At 43.0% G+C, this 16,396-nt stretch overlaps 1 protein-coding gene across 2 annotated transcripts in view; it reads right to left on the bottom strand.

Moving 5' to 3' along the window:
• The window catches only part of sptlc3 (serine palmitoyltransferase, long chain base subunit 3), an 80,551-nt gene extending 72,497 nt beyond the window's left edge, over nucleotides 1-8,054 (bottom strand). The window contains exon 1 of one of the 2 annotated variants that reach the window (XM_052011050.1): nucleotides 7,757-8,054. In XM_052011050.1, the coding sequence (XP_051867010.1) occupies nucleotides 7,757-7,864 (108 nt within the window). In that variant the 5' untranslated portion in view covers nucleotides 7,865-8,054. The remainder of the gene's footprint in view (nucleotides 1-7,756) is intronic. The other variant, XM_052011051.1, reaches the window with a different exon arrangement.
• Nucleotides 8,055-16,396: the final 8,342 nt, after the last annotated feature.

The following is a 16,396-nucleotide window of genomic DNA, read 5'->3' as shown; positions in this document are numbered from 1 at the left end:
CCCAGCTCATTCGAGCTGTATTTAAGGCGGTCACTGTCATTGGCCTTGAAGCTTGAATGCTTGATTAAGGAGATTGATAAAAGGAGAAGGGACAAAACAACCCAGCAAATTTAAATTAGTATCAGGCACGAAGCAAAGCAAAAAAAAGATAAATTCCACGATGCTGCTTCACCATTCAATAAGATCAAGGCAGTTCCTTTACCTCAACTCTACTTCCTTACCTCATCTTCACATACCCTGATTCTGTTAGCAGCTGTGACACATTAGAGCAGTAAGTGAAGCAAGCTCAATCTTTCAGGCTGTTAAGCGTTCTTATATCAGCTTAAGGCAAAGAAGCAGACCCCACCCTCAAGATTGCCACTGAGAGACTTTAACAGCAAAAGAAACAAGCACAAAATCGTAGAATGATAGGGTGCAGAATGATGCTATTCATCCCGTGATGCTCGTGTCGACTCTTTGCTGGCCAGATGAAGAGTCGCGACCTGAAATGTTGACCATCCATTTCCGTCTATAGATGCTGCCTGATCTGCTGAGTTCCTCCAGCGCTTTTTGTGTTATTCAAATAAAGATGTATTTTCAAACTTGGCCTGGATTTTACCAGCACATGCAGCTCTCGTGTGCATGGAAAATACATCTTAAACCAGCACAATAAACCTAGCCCAAGCAAGCAGCTCCACTAAATCCAATGAGAAGAAATGGCCACTAGGACAAGGCTAGATAAACCTTCTCGTTAGTTTAAATATATTGATAATAATAAATGTATTACAGTTAATATATTTAAATATGTTACATATTAAATATATTTATTATTTCACTATTCTCATCCTGGTTTACAAATCTCTGCAGAGCCCCAGCTCTTTCCATATCTCTAATTTCTTCTAGTCCCCAAAACACTGAAGTTACTGTATCTATTTTCCTCCAATTCTGGCCTCTTGCACATGTGCAGTTTCAATTGTTCTGCTATTGGTGGCCATGTCTTTAGCCACTGAGCTCCTAAACCTCTCTCCCTCTTTAGCTCCGTTAAGGCTCTCCTGAAAGCTCACCTCTCTGATCTGGCTTTTGGCCATCTGCCCTAATACATTAATCATCTAATGGCCAACCATGTTGACATTCTCTTTGATGTTTCATGTTGAAAGTCATGAAAATACAACTTTTGATATTGCCAGGGAACAGCAAGAGAACTCTCTGCTTCTTAGAGAACATTCTATCCCTCAACTAAAAACCACTAAGAAGAGATCAAGTGGTTTCTCATTCGCTATTTGGAATTTGGTTTTTCTATAATAAACTACCGTTAAGTTACTAATGGCATTCAAAGTTGTCCATTTCCACCTGCATCTTTACTCAGCCAGAATATGAGATACCTGGTCACATCACTGACTAGTTTATTTTTTATTTCAGTTGTAAAAAAATTAAAAAACAAATTTTTCAAGGCGGGGGTATTTTTTCCCCATTTTTAATCATTAAAAAATGAAAAATTTATATCCTAAACTTTCCCTACATTTCAAAAGTCATAAGGGGCTGTGTGTAAATGCAAGTTTATTCTTACCTGGTGTGAAGCAGGTGATATCAACAGTAATATCAATCAAAGTAAAGTAATCAGAACTGATTTCAACAGACTGGGATTCTGTGTTTAGATAATTTTCCTCCACACTTTACGATCTCCAGAAGCATTTAATTTCTAAACACATCTTAGAGAATGAGTAACAATTGCATTCTATCACAATCTGCTGCAAGGTAATTGGTGGTTTCCCGTTGTTACAGTCACCAACTTTGGCTTGTCTGTTCATTTTCACTGCTCAACATTGCATAAGCACTTCCTGATTCTTGTGACCAGTTTAAGCTGCAGCTGTCACCACCTATTAGCACCTTACAAAATAACACCCAAAGACAATATTCTCTTTGCCTCTCTGCAAAATTTCAGTGAATATTAATACAGGAAACTGTACAATAAATGTTCAAAGAGGAGTCATTTTATTTGGCATCAGAGGAATGGTGTTGTTATATTTCTCTTTAACACCTGCATACTCAAATCCAGCTCACGGTAATATCATCTGCTGTAAATTTCCTTCATTACCTCTACTGTAGCAAAATAAACAAGTTTCTTTTTTGCAAAATACAGTTTATGATAGTGCTGAAGTTTTTAGAAGTCTCCCTTTAAACAAATCTGCTTTGCTATTTCCCCAGCTCAAGGTATTTACAGCTTTCTGTTTCTTAATGGACCTTGTATTTTCTTCATTGGACTTAATGATTTCCTCATTCTTTTGTACATAGTTATCATTGGCAGACACATTCCCATAAACTTTCTTGAAGCATATCTCAGAGCTATGCTTAATAACACAATTTAAACAAGAGCACTAGTATCAGATACTATTTTCTAAACTTAACATAACTGGCTTCAAACACAATGGTATGGCATTAATGGGAAGCAAAGTCAATTAGAGTGGAGTGGGGGAGGGTTAGGAGGGAGAGCAGGGGAATGGAGATGGATACAAGGTGTAGAATCCCAAATAAGGAGTGTTAACTTGCAGTTTAGTCACCAGATCACTCATACAAGTTTAACCACTCAGGTAGCTATTGATGAAAATTCCATATGGCCAATATATTGATATTGTAGAACACATTTTATGCAAGCAACATCAATGCACGAACACATCTTTCTGTGGATTTTTTTTCTACAAGATAAAAGTTCATAATTACAGATTCAAAGAATGGTCATAGCATGGAAGGAGGCCATTCAACCCATTGAGTCTATACCGGTTCTAAGTAAAAGTGATCCAACTTGTCCCATTCACTCCACTTTCTCCTCAGTCTGTAAATTAATTCCTCTCAGATAATTATACAGCTCCCTTTTCAATGCTACATCTGAATCTATCCCTGGCAATGCACTCTAGACCCCAACCACTCTACATTAAAAAAAACATTTCCTCATGTTACTTTTGGTTCTTTTGCCAATTACCTTCGCTCCATTTCTTGAACCTTTCACCAAGAGGAACAGGTTTTATATATTCTTCATTACTTTTACCTTTACCAGATCTCCTCAACCACTTTTCCAAAGAAGTTCCCCAGTCTGTCTGCATAACTGAACTGAATTAGAAATCATGGAATTATAGTGTGGAAGCAGGCCCTTTAGCTCAATGAGTTTATACTGATCATCAAGCATCCACTTACACTAATCCCATTTAATTCTCCCCACATTCCACTTAACTCTCCACTTCCAGATTCTACTACCTTCCTATGCATCAGTGTCAATTTACAGTGACCAATTAACTAGTCAACCTCCACGTCTTTGGGACGTGGGAGGAAACCAGATCACCCAGAAGAAACCCACACAGACACAGGGAGAATGAGCAAACTCCACACAGACAGCACTGGAGGTTGAGATTGAATCTGGGTCTCTGGAGCTACAAGGTAGCAGCTCTATTAGCTGCACCACAGTTCTGCACAATCCCCAAGTATCTCATACCTGAAATCATTTTGGCAAATCCCTGCTACTAAACTCCAAAAAACTTGATTAGATCAGGTTTGGGGGTAATGTGTCCATATAAACCAGAAGAAAACAAAAGCATTGTAGTAAGTGCGGAAGATATTGAAAAGGGTTACTAAACTCAGAGGAAGCACCACGAGAAAAGACTAACCAGGCTCGATGCTTTCTCCTGGAAAGGAGGAGACAAAGAAGACATCTAATGTCAGTCTTTAAAATTATAAGGATTCTATGGAGAAAATGTGGAGAAACCACTTCCATGTGGGCGAGTCCAGAATGAAGAGCCTAACAACTTAGAGGAGGATCTTTTCCTACATGGAGAAAAGTAGGAAATGTAGAAATGCTGGCCCCATGGAATGGCTGAAAGTGATCCCCAATAATGCACGAGAGACAGCAGGGAAGAGATAGAAACAAGGACAAGATGGGAAGAGACATTTAGAACATGATGTAGAATATAAATATCACGGCCCAGTTGGGCAGAATGACCTGCTGTAGCTTTGAATCTGTGTAATTCTGTACAAGTCTATAAACATTAGCACATGATTGGAGAAGTCAGAGTCTGCTGCCCAAAAGAAGCTATTATCCTTTGAAAGCCATTTCTGAGACTTATATCTGTGTTGCTTCCAATGGAGGCATGCTTTGCTGGAAATTCACAAGAACAGAGTCACTGAAATGCTTTGGCACAATGGCTCAGCAGTTAGAGCTGCTGCCTCACAGTTCCAGTGACCCAGGTTCATTCCTAACCTCTGGTGCTGTCTATGTGGAGTTTGCACATTCTCCCTGGGTTTATAATAAAATTATATTGTTTGAGAGGTAAATATTAACGAGCACACCACGGAAGACTTAAAAGGAATCTGGCCTTCATTAGCCAGGACAGAAATATAAGAGCACTGAGGTCAACTTTAAAAAACATCTGTTAGGCCACAGCTGGATTATTGTATTAGGTTCTGGTTGCCACACTACAAGGAGGATGTGATTGCACTGGACAGGGTGCAGAGGACATTTACCTGGATGTTGCCTGGGATGGAATGTTTTCTTTTATGAGAAAAAAGTGGGTAGACTGGGTTTGTTATCTTTGAAACAGAGACGGTCGAGGGGGTAACCTGAAAGAGGTTTACAAAATTATGAGAAGCATAGATATGGTCGATAGTGAGAAACTTTTCTGCATAATGATGGCATCCAAAACCAGAGGGCATAGGTTTAACATGAGGAGTAAAAGAGTTAGAGGGGATCAGAGGAATTTTTTCCCCCCACCCAAAGGGTGGTTGCAATCTGGAGTATACTACCTGAGAAAGCACTCTCACAACATTTAAGTATCTTGACAAGCACTGGGATCACCAAGGCATGGAAGAATACAGACCAATTGCTGCTAAATGTAGTTAACAGATGGGTAGTTGGTAGCATGGATGTGGTGGGCTGAAGGGCCTACGTCTGTGTTGTATGACTTTGACTTCCGTGTTCTTTGAATATTCAGGAAAGATCATTTCATTATAATAGCCTTGAACATATAGTTATCTGTTTTCAGCATTTCATTTTCAACTGCAATTTAAAAAAATACCAGGAAATATACTGGAGTAAAACTTCTAATTATGAACAGCTCAGAGTAAAATCATGTTGGACTAACTTCAACACATGGTTAGGTGAGACTCAGGAGGTTCTTTCATTTACACACACTTGTGCTACAAACTTACAGACTTCAACTTTCACTTTCTTTTGCATTAAACTTTATTATTTGACTAGGCGAAGGAACCCTCACTGAGGCAACCATGGTGAGAATCCTTGTAATGGGAGGGGTTGCCACTAATCTAAAAGAGAATGGGCCTGGTCCTATTACAGTGCTTGCAAGAACAGGGCAGAGGTTAGCTATTCTACATTGAGTGGCTTATCTCCTGGCCCTCTTGACAAATATTCTCCACCATCTACAAACCTAACATCTGGAGCAAAATACAACATACACCCCTCACCCTATGGGTGCAAGCACAACACTCGAGGAGTCCTCTACTACCAAGGACAGAATTGCTCGCTTTGTATCCACGCACTGGACTCAATATTCACCCCTTCCATCATCAGTGATGTGTGGCTGCAGTCTCTACCATCTATTTCTTTCACTTTCTCTGGAGTTTCTCCCAGTCCTACAACTGTCCAAGATCTCTTGGCTCTTCACATTCTAGTCTCCACTATAACCAGCTGTGGCTTCAACTGCTTGGGCTCTGAAGCTCCAGAAATCCCTTTCTGAACTTCCCCTCAGGACATTCCTCAAAACTCATGTGTTGGACTAAGCAGTCTTGATATCACCCATGTTGTTCAGTATCAGCTACGGTAACTGTGTTGATAATGCTCCTATGAAGCATTTTAAGGTGCTTTAATGCAAGTGATCAATGCTGTGCTAGTAGAAGTTGTCAAGGATGTGCTAAAGTTTCTTCCAATTGAAGGTCATGAAGATTGCTGGCATCATTCTCCCCTCTTTGTATAGATTCTACTCCATTATCATCATGCACTCTCCTCGGATACATACATATTCACTGAATCAAGCAGGTGAAAATCTTGCAATTCTGTTCAGAGTCGTTTGAAATCCACAACCATCCATCAATTGCCTTGTCCTTGCACCAGATCTCATCCACTTTCCCTATCACTGATTTATCTGTAATCTATCACCTCTGCCCCCTCTACTTTCTTAATCTCAATCAAGCTTTCTAGCTTTCCACTCTGACCCGTATCATTAGGTCCTCAACTGTTGTCTTGTAGGAATATAGTAACAAGAGTAGGCCATTCACCACTTTGAGAATATTCTTGCATTGAGATCATGGCCAATCTTCATCTAAACCCCACCCAATTACCTTTACTCCGTGTCTTTTTACATCCTTGCCTAGCATGAAATCTACTGATCTGGGATCTTGAATTATTCTTGAGCTAGCTGCTCCTGATTTTTGAGAGAGAACTTCTCAGCTTTACACGAAGCATGTTTAACACACCTCTACAATCGGCTGTTCCGATTTTTAAGTGCACAAGCCGATATCCTATACTCTCCCACTTGTGAAAAAGCATCCTTTTTCTCAATGCTGTCAATCACTTTCACATTCTGAGAAATTTAAGCCAAATCCTTCTCAATCTTCCATATCCCTTTTAGCTCATTGTGTGTGGCAGAACATCTAACAATTGCCCCTCCGTCCACAATCTGCCCCACTTCTTTCTCCATTTCTGTGAAAAAAAACTTTTACTCAAGCTTTTGATTACTCATCAATTGCATAGATTGATGTGTATTCCTATCTTATGAGAGCAGCTGATTGCAAAGTATTAAGAATAGACTTGAAATTAATAAAGTCTCTTGTACAAATAAATCTGTCATACTTGATTCCAGTTGTTAGGCCTGATATCCCTCTCATGGTTTATTTTCATACACCAATATCAGTCATTACACCCTTTGGAGTACTGGAATGTACAACCTTGCCACCCTATGTAATGACTTTAACTTCCCAATCACCTTCACAAGCACATGCAGTGCAGTGACCTCCATATCTTTTGACATGGTCTTGTATTATTTTTCAAATTCAGCATAGTGGTTAATTCAATGTTTCGTTTTTGCTTAAATACTCATGTAACCTCAAAATTAAATCATCAAAAACTCTTTCACTTCCTGAAACAAAAAGCTGCTTGTCAATATTTGTGACAAGGTCTATTTCCTCAATTTTAACTTCCTCATCAAATGATTGCATATGAATAAGTACAGAACTAAGTAATCACAATTTTAATCTAAGAGGAGGGAAGCATTTACAAAGCGATTGTCAGCCAGTGAGAAACCATTGATTTGTATTTAAATAAATACAGAACTGTGATTGTTGTTAAACAATTTAAGTGATGAAATAAAACGTGTTTTGTTTTGGGATTATCGACAAGGATCTAATCAATGGCTGCACTCTAATGAATGTAGAATATATTCCAATAAACATGCGTTTAACTATAGAGATTAAATAAAATCTGAGGCGACCAGTTATGCGACTGCAAACAGCAAGGAAATCAATAACTGCAATTAATTACTGCAAGACGGGACGTTTAACTAAAAGGGTAATTCGAAATAGAAGAAAAGGTGCATCAACAGTAAAGAAATCGATGGTTGCAGCCACTTAAATGGGCGAGTGAAGAGATGGATGTGTGCCACTGAAAGGCTGGAGTGAAGCAGGGCAGGCAGGGGAATGGGGCTGCGAGCAGCCGCGACAGGCAAGCCCCGGGTGGAGAGGGAGTGCGGGCGGCTGGGGGCGAAGCACCCCGGCTTCCTACCTGCGGACTCCGGGTGCAGCCGTTCCTCAGCACGCTGCAGTTCTTCTCCGAGCCGCCGCCCAGGTCCCGGTACAGGACGTGTCCGTTGGAGAAAGCGGTGCTCGCCATGGCCCGACGCTGCTCCGCTTGGCGCGGACCGGCTGAGGGGAGGGAAGCACTCCCGGGAGGTGGAGCGGCGGCTCAGGCTGCGGCGCCGAGCCGGCTCCGGTGTGGCGGGCAGGCGGTCGTGCCGATCGCAGTGGCTCCCCCTCCCGGGCAGCCTGCACTGAAAGTCGGAGCAGCGCCCGGCCCGCGGAATCCACTCCCCCTGCCGGGAAAGGAGCCAACCCAACCCCTCCTCCCTGCTGGGACAGGCACCACTCTGGCCTGGAAAGGAACCAATTCCTGCTGGGAATGACGCTACCTCCTGCTGGGACAGGAATCACTCTGGCCTGGAAAGGAACCAATTCCTGCTGGGAATGGCGCTACCTCCTGCTGGGACAGGAATCACTCTGGCCTGGAAAGGAACCAATTCCTGCTGGGAATTGAGCTACCTCCTGCTGGGACAGGAACACTCTTCCGGCTGGGCCAACCCCAGCTGGGACAAGAATCACTCCTACCTGGAAAAGAACCAACTCCTGCTGGGACAAGAGCCACTCCTGCTGCTGGGATGTGACAACCCCAGGTGAGACAACAATCACTCTGGCCTGTAAAGGAACCAACCTCTGCTGGGACAGGAACACTCTTCACACTGGGCCAACCCCTGCTGGGACAACAATCACTCTTGCCTGGAAAGGAGCTACTCCACCTGCTGGGACAGGCCCCCAACCCCTGCTGGGACCAGAATCACTCTACTGCTGGGAGAGGTGCTAACTTCTGCTGGGAATGCTGCAAAACTATGCTGGGTCAAGAATCACTCCCAATGAGACAGGAATTGGTTCTCCTGCAGGTAAAAGAGACAACCCTCTTCAGACGAGAATCACTTTTCCTGCTGAGACAATTCTTCTCCCAGCTGGAAAGAGAGACAAACACTACTAGGACAGGAGTTACTCCTGCTGGGACAGTTCCTCTCCCTACTGGGAAAGACCCCAACCACAGGGACACCATAGACTGCAGATGCTGGAAGCCAACCATGTTGGGACAGGAATCACTTCTGCTGAGATAAGAATTCCTCCTTTTGTCGGGAAAGGAGCCAAACTCAACTGAACAGGTATAACTCCTGCAGGAAAAAGAGCTAACCTCTGCTAGGACAGGAATCATTCCTCTTGCTGGGAAAATAACCAATCGTCCTGCAAGGTAAGGGGTAATCCTGCCGAGTCAATAATTTCCTCTCCCTTCCCTGCCTTTCTCCAGCCATGATAAGAGCAAACACACAGCTGAGACAGAAGTCACACCCCTTTGATGGCTGGAAAAACAACAGACTGCATCCATGGAGAAAAGCAGGCAGTCAATGCTTAGGGTCAGGACCCTTCTTCAGGACTGAAGATAGGAAAAGGGGAATCCCAGTATATAGGAGGGAAAAGCAGAGCAGTGATAGGTGGATAAAAGAGGGGAGGTGGGCTGGGCACAAGGTGGTGATGGGTAGATGCAGGTAAGAGATAGTTATGTGGACCGTTGAACAATGAATTCTCCCACTTTAAGTAATCCCCTTCCCCAACCCACCCCCACCCCCAATGCTTCTTCTCTTCTTCCCTTTCTCTTTTTTCTACCCTTTTTTCCTCTTTCTCTCCTTAACTGACCCATTCCCCGGTGGATCTGCTCTCCCCTCCTCCCCCACATCTATCACTATCTCTTACCTGAATTTACCTATCACCACCATGTGCCCACCCCACCTCTCCTCTTTTGTCCACCTATCACTGCTCTGCTTTTCCCTCCTATAAATTGGGCTTCCCCTTTTCCTACCTTCAGTCCTGAAGAAGGGTCCCGACCTGAAACATTGACCGCCTGCTTTTCTCCACGGATGCTGCCTGGCCTGCTGAGTTCCTCCAGCATCATCGTGTTTTTCATCCTTTGATGACTGGGCCCTAAACCCTTGTAGTGACGGTAATCACACATCTTGCTGTAAAGGCCAACACCCTGCTCAGAGTCATCACTCTCCCTGTTGTGATGTGGTCTAATCCCTACTGGGACAGCAAACATGCCCCTGCCGGGAAAGGAACCAAACCCCTCTGGGGAACAAATCACTGCAATGGTGTCCAACCTCTGACTGGAACAGTATTCATTCTGCCCCTCTGGGACCGGGACCAAGCCCCAGCTGGGACAGTAATCTGCTGTCCTGCTGGGACAGGACCCCTTCCTCCTGATGGGACCCTTCTTAACATCCTTTATTGGTTGTCAACCCCTCTGAATGCTGGGTCAACAGCACCACTTTTGCTGGGATAGAAACCGGTTCTTCAGGTTGGGTCTTAAGCCATGCTGAATGCTCAGGCAACATTTACCTTCTCTGCTGGTAAAGTATCCACTCCCCCACTGAGGTACTGATGACTACTCAGCTGGTTAGGAACCACAGACCGTACTCAGAGAAACCACTCTTCTGCTCATGCAGAGCTGCACCTCCAGTGTCCTTTATGTGCCCATCTCTTGGATTGATGGGGGTATGTGTGGGGGAGTGGGGTGAAGGTGGTAGTGTGTGGAGTAGAAGGAGCTCTATTGAGGGAAGAAGTTCCATACCGATGCAGTCAAAACAAGCAATTAGTGATGCTGAGCTGCCTGCCTGAGAGGTTTGATGCTTTTTGAAGGGGGTGGCTGAACAGAGTGATAGCCTGAGAGACTTTATTCCCTGTTGCCCTCTATTCCTGCCTGGCTCATTATAGGGCAGCAAGTATATGGGGAAGGTGGTGGAGGCACTGGGAGGTTGAGAAAACCCTATATCAGCATTCTGCATTGAGCATAATGAATAGAATTAGAAAAGAGGCTGAATTCAGAGCCTCCAGTCCACATAACGATGACAGGAATCATTCCTCTTGGTGGAAGGATAAACATTGGCCAAGATTCTTCCCCTACATTTCTTCACACCATGCTATGGGATTCTTAGCACCTGAATGGATAGGCTGAAGGACATCCCCTCAAACAGCACATCAGTCTGTTTGTACTGTACTGGAGCATTAGCCTAGATTATATCATTGCATTGTGGCTTGTGAGGTTTGAATCCGCGGGGTTCAAACCTGAGGGGTTACTCAGTCAGTCAAGGCTTGCATCACTGAAGGCAACAATGGAGTCATTAGATGAAAACATCGGGTGAAATTAAGTGTAAACCTCATTACTAAGCCTCATCATGAAGCAGATTACTAACCCCTTAAACACAAAGCTGCATCAGATTGCATAACATTGTAATATTTTTCTTGCTGGAACTGACACATCAGACTCACTTTTAAGGAAATAATGATTGTTGGTATATTCAGTTTCCCAAGATGGATTATGAATAAGAAAAACAGTGCGGATGCTGGAATTCTGAAATATAAACAGAAAGCACCGGAAACACTCAGGCAGCATCAGTGGAGAGAGAAACACTGTTAATGTTTCAGGTGCAAGGCCTTTCACTACACTGTGAAAAGTTAAAAATCAAATATAGAACCATAAAAACGTACAGCACAGAAATGGGTCCTTTTGGCTCACCCCTTCCATCCTTACCCTGATGTCTATCTACACTAATCCCATTTGCCCACATTAGGCCTGTATCCCTCTACTCCTTTTCTATCTAAATATATGCTTTTTAAATGTTGTAATTCTATCTGCCTCCATCACCTCCTCTGACAGTTCATTCCAGATATTCATCACCCTCTGTATGAAAAACATACCCCTCACATCCCATTTAAATTTCTCCCCTCTCAACTTAAACCTGTGCTCTCTCAACTCCCCAGCCCTGGGGGGATAGAGGATTCTATCTATGCTATCTATGGCTCTCATAATTTTATAAACCTCAATAAGGTCACCCTTCAGCTTCCGATGTTCCAGTGACAATAAACCCAGCCTATCCAATCTGTCCTTATAACCACAGCCCTCCATTCCAGGAAATATCCTGGTGAATCTCTTCTGCACTCTCTAGATTGTTACCACATTTTTCCTGTAGTGTGGCAACCAGAATTGTACACATTACTCCAAATGCGGTCTAACCAATGTTTTGTGCAGCTGCACCATGACATCCCAACTTTTGTACTCAATGCCTTGGCCCATGAAGGCAAGCGTACCAATGCCTTTTTCTCTCTGTGTTGCCACTTTCAGGGATGTATGAATTTATACCCCAAGATCTCTCTACATCAACAATCCTAAGGTCCCTGCCATGTACTTTAAATGACCTACCAGAATTTGACTTCCAAAAGTGCATTACCTCACACTTGTCTGGATTAAATTGTATCTGCCACTGCTCCACCCAAATTTTCAGCTGATCTATTTCCAGTTGCATCATTAATCAACCTTCTTCGCTATGTAGGATTCCATCAATTTTTGTGTCATCTGCAAACTTACTGATCAGACCACCTACATTCTTATCCAAATCATTTATAAATATATATACAGTATTATGAACAACAAAGGTTCTAGCACAGATCCCTGCAGTACACCACTTCTTACTGACTTCCAGTCAGAAAAACACCCATCCACCATATTCCTATCGCCGAGCCAATTTTGGATCCAGTTTGCCAACATGCCTTGGATCCCCTGTGCCTTAATCTTCTGGAGCAGCCTACCATGCAGGACCTCGTCAAAAGCTTTACTAAAGTCCATGTAAAACATGTCTTCCACTCTGCCTTCATCAGTTTTCTTCATTACCTCCTCAAAAATCTCAGTCAGATTTGAGAGACATGATCTCCCCTGCACAAAACCATGCTGACTCCTCCAAATCAGTTTATGCCTTTCCAAGTGAACATAAATCCTATCCCTCAGAATCTCCTCCAACAATTTCCTACCAGTGATGTAAGGCTGAATGGCCTGTAGTTTCCAGGCATATCCCTATTGCCCAGATTGAACAAGGGGATAACATTAGCTACCCTCCAGTCTTCTGGTACCTCACCCATGGCTAATGAAGATACAAAAAGTCAGAGGCCCAGCAATTTCTCTGCTTGCTTCTCTCAGCACCCTGGAATAGATCCTGTCAGTCCCTGGGGATTTACCCACCCTAATGTGCTCTAGAATATAAGCTACCCTTCCCCATAACTCTCCAGCCTCTATCTCCTTGTCCCTGATGAACATTGATGAAAAGTCTTCATTTAGGATGTCGCTCACATTCCTGGCTACATGCATAGATTACCCCTTGAGGGGACCTATTCCTTCCTTAGCCACACTTTTGCTTCTAATATACTAATAAAAGGTTTTAGAATTCTCCATGATTTTATGTGCCAAGTTTATTTCCTGGCCCTTTTTTGTCCTCTTAATTATTTTCTTAAGTTCCCTCCTATATCCTCTGTTAACCTTAAGTGACTCATTTGATGGCAATTTTCTATACCAATTCCCTGATCAAACCTTCAAAATCCTTTGTTAAAGGTTCCCTAAGCTTTGCCTCTTACTCTACAGGGACATTGCTGGCTCTGAACACTTGCTATCTCACTTTTAAATGCTTCGCACTTATCAGATGTTGTTTTCCCCTCTAGCAACTGCTCCCAATCCACCTCTCCCAGGTCCCGTCTAACAGTATCAAAATCCACCTTTTCCCAGCTTAGGGCCCCAACTTGAGGACCAACTTTATCTTTTTCCTTGACTACCTTGAAGCTCACCGAACATGTTTTAAGTTGCAGAGAAGGGGGAAGGGTGGAGAAAATGAAAGCAATGTCTGTAACGTGGTAACAACCGAGAGCGAGTGAATGACACAAATGATGTTGGTGCTGGCTGAGAGAGGCAGAGTGATGTGTCTGGAGGAGATGTAGATAGAGGACGTGACTGAGGGTGAAGCAAAGAACAACAATGTTAGAACCATGATATACAAAACATTGCAGGTGCTGAAAATCTGAAATAAAAGAGAATGCTTGAAATACCCAGCAGGTCAGGCAGCATTTGTGGAGAGACAAAAACTAAGTTAACAGTACAGGTTCATCTTTCATTATTATTGATTCATAAAGTGTTTGGTTGAAAGATCAGATGTTGTTCCTTGGTCTTCATTGGAACAGTAAAAAGGCCAAAGACACAGAGGTCAGCACGGAACTGGGATGAATATTTAAAGTGACAGGCAACTGGAAGCTTGGGTTGGAGACACAAGAGACTGTAGATGCTGGAATCTGGACAATCTGCTGGAGGAACTCAGTGAGTTGAGCAGCATCTGTGGGAGGAAAGGAATTGTTGACATTTCGGTGAAACCCTGCATCAGGAGTTAGGGAAGCTCAGGGTGACCCTTGCAGACTGAACAGAGCATTTTGCAAAACAATCACCCCAATCTATATTTCCAATCTACATTTGGTTTCTCCGGTGCAGAGGATTATGCAACTTGGATTCAGGAGAAGGCCATGTAGCCAATGAGCCGCATCCACCATTCAGTGAGATTGCAGCTGATCATCAACTTCAGCCCATATATCTGATGTTTCCCATTCTTCTAGTCAGCAAAAGTCTCTTGAATTTGGATTTAAAATGAGCAAATTTAATTAACGATCAATTTCCAGGGGTTCTTCAGAGGAGCTGAGTGAGTGGATGACAGCCTGCACTCAGTGAAGCCAGCAGTGCTGTCAAATCTGCATGCACTTGATATCACATTCACGTCACTAAAGTTAAAGTAGAGGAAGTTGTTTCTCCTTCCTTTTGAGGCAAGTGGTTTCTCTTCTTCCTTTTATTTCTTTCCTTTGTTTCTCTCTTGCTTTCTTCTCTTTTTAGTCATAGGGTCATAGAGAGGAACAAAATGGGAAATAGGCCTTTCGGCCCACTGAGTCCATGCCAACCATTAAATACCCATTTTTATGCTAATCCTGCTCTAACCAACTTTATTTTCCCCTCATCCCCACAGGTTCAGCTATTTATCTATACACCAATTTACAGTGGCCAGTCAAACCATGCATATTTTTGTGATCTGTAAGGCAGTCACTCTACTAGCTGCACCACTATGCTGACTTTCTTTTTTTCCTTTCTTCCTTTCTTTCTTCATTCCTTCCTTTCCAGGCAAATGGTTTACATTTTTACAGACAAATGGTTTAGAATATTGATTGCTGCCATAGAGACTCAAGTAAAATGCGACAGTTGCAGGGAACCAGAAATCCTGGAAATATTCAGCAGGTCAGGCAGCATCTGCAGAAAGAGAAACAGAGTTAATGCTTCAGGTCAATGACCTGGGAAAGATGCAACACCTGTCCTTTCACCTGTTCTCACCCCATCATCCAGGCATACAGGGAATCTTTCCAGTTCACTTACACTTCTTCCAATCTGGTGTACTACATTTGGAGTTCACAATGTGGTCTCCTGTTTATTGGAGAAACCAAATGAGAGTTGGTGATCACTTCATGGAGCATCTGCATTCAGTCCACAGGAGCCATCCTGGGCTTCCTGTTGCCTGCCATATTAATTTGCCATCTCACTGTCGCTCTGACCTACCTGTTTATAATGAGGCCCTGTGCAAACCTGAGGAACAAAACCTCTGGCCATGTTTCAGCCTCTCGGACTCAATTTTCAATTCTCCGATTTAAGGAACTTACTTTCTCCATCTGTGTAAGATCTGCTGTAAGTCATCCATCTGTGATACTGGCTCAGCTTTTCTCTCTCCATTAGTATACACTGGGCATGTCCCACAGCCCTGCTATTCGTAACATGTAACACTGGCAAAGAAATGTAATCACTATCTAACTGCTCCCATTAACTGCTTTGAGCTGGCTCACCCATCAAAGATATTGTCCCTGTTCTTCCATCTTTCCCCCACCTTCTCTGCAACTGAAAACTAACTTATTTGCTCTCTTTCCCAGTTATGATGAAGGGTCTTCAACCTGAAACCTGACTCCATTTCTCTTTCCACAGATGCTGCCTGCCCTGCTGAATGTTTCCAGCAGTTTCTGCTTTTGTTTCAGATTTTCAGCATCTGCATTTTGTTTTTCTTTTGACACACTTTTATTCTTGCTCTGATGGTCCCTTGTTCTTCATCTCCTCAACTGCTGTAAGCATCCTGCTTTTCTCTTTTGTCATCATTTTATGCATTTTCAATCACATTGCAAAGTAAGAACACAATTTGCTCACAACACAAATAGTTTCTTGACGAAAAGAGCAAGTTCGAGCAAGTGAGGATAACACTAAATCAGTTAGTGGAAAGGGCATTAGCTTGTATTGATGAGAACTGCCAGGTGAGGTAATGGTTCAAAATAATGGCCACTTCTGGGCATGAGAAAGCCACCATGAAATATCAAAGATCAAGTTCAGCCATCTTCAGCTCTGTAAGAACTCATTCTTTTGTCAAGTTCAAGGTATGATCTATTACCCAAACAAGCAGAGTTTATCTCTGAGAGCTTGCTTTCATCTTCTGTTTGCCATGAGAATAGGTTTTACTGCATGCCGAGAGTAGGAGTAACCATGCAGCAACAACCTCTTCATCGCACTTTGGTTACCTGGATGCGAAGTTGCCCTTGGTTGCACAAGAGCTTGAGCCTTTATTTATCTTCAGCTGTATCTAAGAACATTTCTTACCAATCTACGACAGGTCACATGGAACCTAGAAAACAGCAAAACACACATCAGGCTGCTGTTTATCGATTATAGCTCGGCATT

Source organism: Pristis pectinata, chromosome 3, assembly GCF_009764475.1.
Source record: "Pristis pectinata isolate sPriPec2 chromosome 3, sPriPec2.1.pri, whole genome shotgun sequence".
Taxonomy (NCBI): domain Eukaryota; kingdom Metazoa; phylum Chordata; class Chondrichthyes; order Rhinopristiformes; family Pristidae; genus Pristis; species Pristis pectinata.
The sequence above is the reverse complement of the archived record's forward strand: the minus strand, read 5'-3'. Positions and strand labels throughout refer to the sequence as shown.